This window comes from Chrysemys picta, unplaced genomic scaffold (genome assembly GCF_011386835.1).
Source record: "Chrysemys picta bellii isolate R12L10 unplaced genomic scaffold, ASM1138683v2 scaf44, whole genome shotgun sequence".
NCBI lineage: Eukaryota > Metazoa > Chordata > Testudines > Emydidae > Chrysemys > Chrysemys picta.
The window spans coordinates 126,578-132,662 of NW_027052751.1; the positions used below are offsets into that span (position 1 = coordinate 126,578).

General features: G+C 42.6%; 1 protein-coding gene across 1 annotated transcript; it reads left to right on the forward strand.

The window, feature by feature from the left end:
• Window positions 1–2,119: 2,119 nt before the first annotated feature.
• Window positions 2,120–3,100, forward strand: LOC135977846 (olfactory receptor 2G3-like). The gene has a single exon (XM_065579026.1). It carries the CDS (start codon window positions 2,120–2,122, stop codon window positions 3,098–3,100), a length of 981 nt encoding a protein of 326 aa, XP_065435098.1.
• The last annotated feature ends 2,985 nt before the right edge of the window (window positions 3,101–6,085 follow it).

Sequence of the window (6,085 nt, forward strand, 5' to 3'; positions counted from 1 at the left end):
GTGCGAATCAGGAGACTAGAACAGGGGATCCTCTGTAGAACTCTTAGGTCTCTTTACTGAGGTCCGTGGTGATAGACTCTGGATCCTGGTCTCTGAAACGCTGCATGAAGAGGTGACATCAGAGACTCCAGCTTTTATTATACCTGTTTTTGAGGAAGCACAACCTTTCTCATCAGATTCACAGAAGGTAAAGAATGATTTATATTGTCATGAATAATGTGTAACAGAGATACTGTGTTTCTGTGAGACACGCCCTGAACAGACAGTTTTAGATGTATGTAGAACACCCTGGGTTTACTCAGAGTCAGCCCTAGCCATAGCTAGATGGCAGGAATTTGTGAGGATTTATGAGAATTTGTGTCTCCCCAGTCATTCACTGCATAAAAGCCAACCTCCATGATCAATGCCAGTAAAAGTCCAGCGGCAGTGAGACCCCCGGATGGAGGGAGAGAAGGTAGAAACTCAAAAAATAAACTTATTCTGACGGTAACATAGTTAATGCATCTGTTAATGCATAGTTAATGTAACACATATTCAGTAGGAGGAACAAAGCTTAGAATAGGAAATCTTAAATGAGGTATCTAGCTAGCTAACTGTCTGCCCATCTGTCGCTATCTATCCTTCCCTCCACAATCTAGCTTTATTTCTGCCTCTCTATCTAGCAGTGTGTCTCTGTCTCCCCTTCATCTATCTACCTATCTATCTAACTTCATTAATTTGCCATCCAGAGTGATTTTTAGTTACAGAAGATAAAAGCAACCCTAAAACACACGAGTTTACAGTTCAATATGACTGCAAAAAATGCAATGTCTAGCAGATATGAAGAAGAAATAGGCAAGTATTAAAATGAATATTGTAGTGTGTCTGATATTTGCATGGCTAGTATTTGTAATCCTGTTAAAACTCCCTGAACAAAGACATAGAATAACAAACAAACAACTAATATTGTACTGCTTAACTCAAAATTCACATACAAATTCATCAGTAACTAAGGCATCAGGAAAAAATTCAGATACGTGTGTGACAAGGAGGTAGAAGAATAAATCATAGAACTGAAGGGCTGGAAAGGATCTTGAGAGGTCACCTAGTTCATCCTCCTGTGCTGAGCATCTAGGCCATCTCTGACAGGTGTTTGTCTAAGCTGCTTTTAAAAAAGTCCAATAATGGGGATTCCACAACCTGCCTTGTAACCTGTTCTGGGGCTTCCCTATCCTTAGAGTTAGAAAGTTTTTCTACTGTCTAAATTAAATCTCCCTTGCTGAAGATAAAGTTGATTCCTTCTTGTGCGACCCTCTGTGGACATAAAGAACAATTGATCGCTGTCCTATTTATAAAAACCTTTTACATGTTTGAAGACTCATCACGTTCCTCTCAGTTTTCTCTTCTCTAGACTAAACATGCCCAATTCTTTCCACCTTTCTTCATAGGTTAGGTTTTCTAAACCTTTTATCATTTTGTTGCTCACTTCTAAATTCTCTCCAATTTGCCCACATATTTCTTATTGTGTGATGGCCAAAACTGAACATAGTCCTCCAGCTGAGACCTTCTCGGTGCTGAGTAGAGCAGAACAATTACCTCCTGTGTCTTACATACAACACAACAGATGTGTTTGGCTTTGCTTGTTAGTGTGTACAGAAAGCTGTGAGTGATCTCATAGCACCATGAAGACGTTAAGTAACTATGTTTCTCAGCAGATGGCAAGCCAGTTTATAAAGGGCATAAAATATTATTCTGATCTTTTACAGCTGGAGAAAGTGAGGCACGGAATGATATGATTTACTCAAGGTCATGCTGGGTCAGGATTGAAGCCTTGATCTCCAGACTCCCAGTCTTGCCCATTATACTGCACAATGCTAAAGTGAACAGTGTTACTGGGGATAACTGAGGTACTAACCCAGCAAAAGGGTTTGGGGTTAGAGCATGTACGGGGACATTGATGATATTTGCAGGGCAAAGGTTCAAGAGCAGAAATCCAAGACAACCTGTCTCTCCCTCTATAACCAGATTTAAACATCAACAAAAACAAAGTAACCCCTTCCCCCCAAAGGTATCTGTTTCATGTCATATTTCACAAGCTATTATTACTACTTTTTAAATATTATTTTTCTTCCTAGAACCCATGGCAGACACAAAAGAGATAAATCAAACGTCCATCACAGGATTTATCCTCCTGGGCTTTAGGAATCTCCATGAACTGGAAATTCTTCTCTTCCCGCTGTTTCTAGTGATCTACATTGTGACAGTGGCTGGGAACATCCTCATTGTTGCACTAGTTGTGGCTAATCAGCACCTTCACACCCCCATGTACTTCTTCCTGGGGAACTTGTCCTGCTTGGAGACCTGCTACACCTCCACCATCCTGCCCAGGATGCTTGCAAGTCTCCTGACTGGGAACAAATCCATTTCTGTTAGTGGCTGCCTCATACAATATGATATCTTTGGTTCTCTCTTAGCTACAGAAAGTTGTCTCTTATCAGTGATGTCTTACGATCGGTATTTAGCCATATGCAAACCGCTGCACTATGCAGCCTGCATGAATAGTAGATTTTCCTTCCAGCTAGCAGCTGGGTCTTGGCTAAGTGGGTCTGCAGTCAGCACGATCACAGCATGTTGGCTATCACAATTGATTTTCTGTGGCCCCAATGAAATTGACCATTTCCTTTGTGAGTACACCACCTTGATAAAACTGTCCTGCAGTGACACCAGCTTGATGGTTCTTGTGATTTTCCCTCTCTCCTTCATATTCATTCTTCCCCCATTTCTATTAACCCTGACATCTTACATTTATATCATCAGCACTGTCCTGAGAATCTCTTCCAGCACTGGGAGGCAAAAGGCTTTTTCCACCTGCTCCTCTCACCTCATCGTGGTGACAATATTCTATGGGACCCTATTCATTGTCTACTTGCTCCCAGACGCTGCTGCACTGCAAGACCTGAACAAAGTGTCTTTTGTCTTCTACACCATCCTGACTCCAATGGTCAATCCCTTCATCTACAGTCTGAGAAACAAGGAGGTCAAGGAGGCCCTGAGAAAAGCTCTAAGTAAGACTATGACTTTTATAACCAATCACAAACTTTTTTCTCAACATTTATTGTAATAAAATGTATATAATGGGAGCTCATCATGTGGTGTAATGTAGCAAACCACAGCGCACATGAGAGCCCTGAATTATTTGAGCTGTTCTATTACCTACAATGAGACCCCTGGTGTGCAGAAGGGCCAGTTTATAAGTATTGATTGCAGGGCCAGTCTGATGGACCCTGGATCTGCTTGGGGTAATGTGAGCTGAAAGAGCTGCACTGCGAGATGAGCAGAGCATGTCCAGCCCACCCTGAACTGAATTCCACTGATGTCAGTGGGGACTTAAGGGGTTTATTCATGATGAAGTTCCCTACAGTGCAGAGGGTCTACGCGAGGTATACGTTGTTTGCAGTGTTGTTATAGCCGTGTTTTTCCCCAGGATATTAAAGAGACAAGGTGGGTGAGGTAATATCTTTCATTGGTCCAGCTTCTGCTGGTGAAAGAGACAAGTTTTTGAGTTTACACAAAGGTCTTCTTCAGATCAGGGACAGGTACTCGGCATGTCACAGCTACATACAAAGTTTGAAAAGATAAGGCATTAACACATGTTGCAAGAGACTATTTAAGGTGAAGTGGGCAGTTAACTCCTCTCCAGTCATAGGACAAAGAGGGTTAGTGAGTTACAGATTGCTGGAATGAGCCATAAATCCAGTGTCTTTATTAAGACCATGATTTTTGCTGTGTAGCAGATTTATGAATTTAAGTATCATTAAACAATTACAATCCATACTCACTGGGGACCACATTCTGAATGACATCTTTCCAAAACCCTTCCTTTGGCCTTCAAACACACCCTTGCAACCTCTCCAACCTCATTATCAGAAAAACGCTCCCACAGTCCAGTAGCTGCCAAGTCAAAGAGGCACCAGCCCCTGCCATAACAACAGTTGCAAAATCTGCCGACATATCTCCAGTGCACGATGGTAAACACCCCCCACAATACACATTTCCAGATCCATGGGCCCTACACATGCCTATCACAACATGTGGTGTATCTCAGCCGGTAGGCTTTCTCAGAGCAAGCCCTACCAAAGGCGGGAAGAGGGGACGGCCTCTCTTATAAACTTTAGCCCACCGCTTAGGGCAGTCACCAAGAATATTGGAGACCCCCGGTTCAATTTCCCTCTCTGCCTCAGAGGAAGAAGGGATTTGAACATTGGTTTTCTACGTTTTAGATACATGCTCTAACCCCTGGGCAAATGGTAGGCTTGAAGGATTAGAGTTTTATCTGTAAATGACCCGTACACATCAATTTTACCGCGCACACACAACATATTGAAAAAAATATTTCCATTGCTAAGAATAGAAATTTACAGAGTAAGTTTCTTACAGGCAAAGTAAGAAAAATACTGCTTGAGAATTTATTAAAGTTTAATTTAAGCATATTTGTTTTATATATTTTGATACATGATGTTGTTAACGTGTGATGTAACGGTTGTAAAGCTTTAACTTTTAAAAATCAACATTTCCTGTCATTAAATAATTATTGCCTGACCAAATCTGTTGAGTGACTCACCCTCACAATTTCCCACATCTGTGATAGTTTAAATCAATAAAAATCAGAAAAAGATCCTTAAAACTCATAATTTTGCACAACTGTGAAAATGAAAATTGATAAAAATAGAAAAAAATGCTTAAAAGTACACACTGATATTATACATTGAAATTATAAAAAAATAATAATTGAATTCTGCCAAGCCTAACTAAAAGATATGCTAATATGGTGCTCTTCCAATCTCTCCTGTTGAAGCTGTTTCACTGTGTATAAACAATTAAATATGCACTGGGCCCATAGTGAGCAAAAGTGATTTTCTATCCCAGTGGTCAGGTCAGTCATTTGAGAGATGGAAGATCCCTGTTCAAATTTCTTCTCCTGATCAACCAGAGGAGGGAATTGACCTGGGGTCTCCCACAGCCCAGGTGGGTGCCCTCACCTCTGGGCTAAATTTTATAAGGGAAGATGCTGCTGTTGCTTCCTTTTCATCCCATGTCTGTTCAGGAGTGCCAGAAGCTCCCTAGAAGTGTGGGGAGGCTACCAGTGCCCGAACCATGACCCTGCCCCTTCTGCCAAGGCCCCACACCGCACCTCCTCTTCCCCCCCCAGGCCACACCCTCATCCCGCTTCTTCTCTGAGGCCCCAACCCCACACCACCCCTTCCCTGAGTCCCCACCCTCGTGCCACTTCTTCCCATGAAGGCCCCGCACCTTGCTAGCTCGTATCCACCCCCCTCCTCCTGTCGCTTGCCCTTAAGGCCAGTAAAAAGTGATGGGGCCATGGCCCCCTGACTCCCCCATTCCAGTACCCCTGTGTCCCTCTGGCCATTTTGTGTAGAGTTATGTGTGTTCAGAGCCTGCCTACTGGATGAGGTTTCGCAGGTGAGATATGCTGGGCGACACCTATCTTTACAAGTTTGTGGATCATGCTGGAGCTTCCCGAGATGCATACCCAGAGGCACATGCCCAGAGGCCAAAAGTAAGACACTTGGGGAATGTTTACAGTGCAAATTTAGGTGCCTAGGGCCAGATTTTTAAAGGTATTTTTAAAGGTCGGGATTTCAATGGGTGTTAGGTGCTTAGATGCTTTTGAAAATCTCACTAAGCAACTAAATACCTTCAAGAATCTGGCGAGAAGTAAGTTTAGGTGCCTACAGAGTTAAGTGGCAGCAGAGCGAGTGTTTGTGGATTGCAGTGGTGCCTAAAACTGCCTAAATCTAGTCTTCAGATGCCTAAGTCCCTTTGTGGAGCTGAGCCTGGGTAACCAGAGGTCACCGGAGTCTTCTTCATTCATTGAAGCAGGAAGCCACTCACATACTCTGAATTTTAGCTCATTTTCACCTGCTCTGCTGCTACCAGACCTATTTATTGAGACCTTTACAGAATAGCTCTGAGATATTTGTTGTTACTCCAGTTATACATTGATTGAAACTCCTGAAATCAAAGCTATTGTGTTGACATAAAGCAGGGTGTTGAATCAAGGCTAGTATGTTGAAAGTTCAGCAAG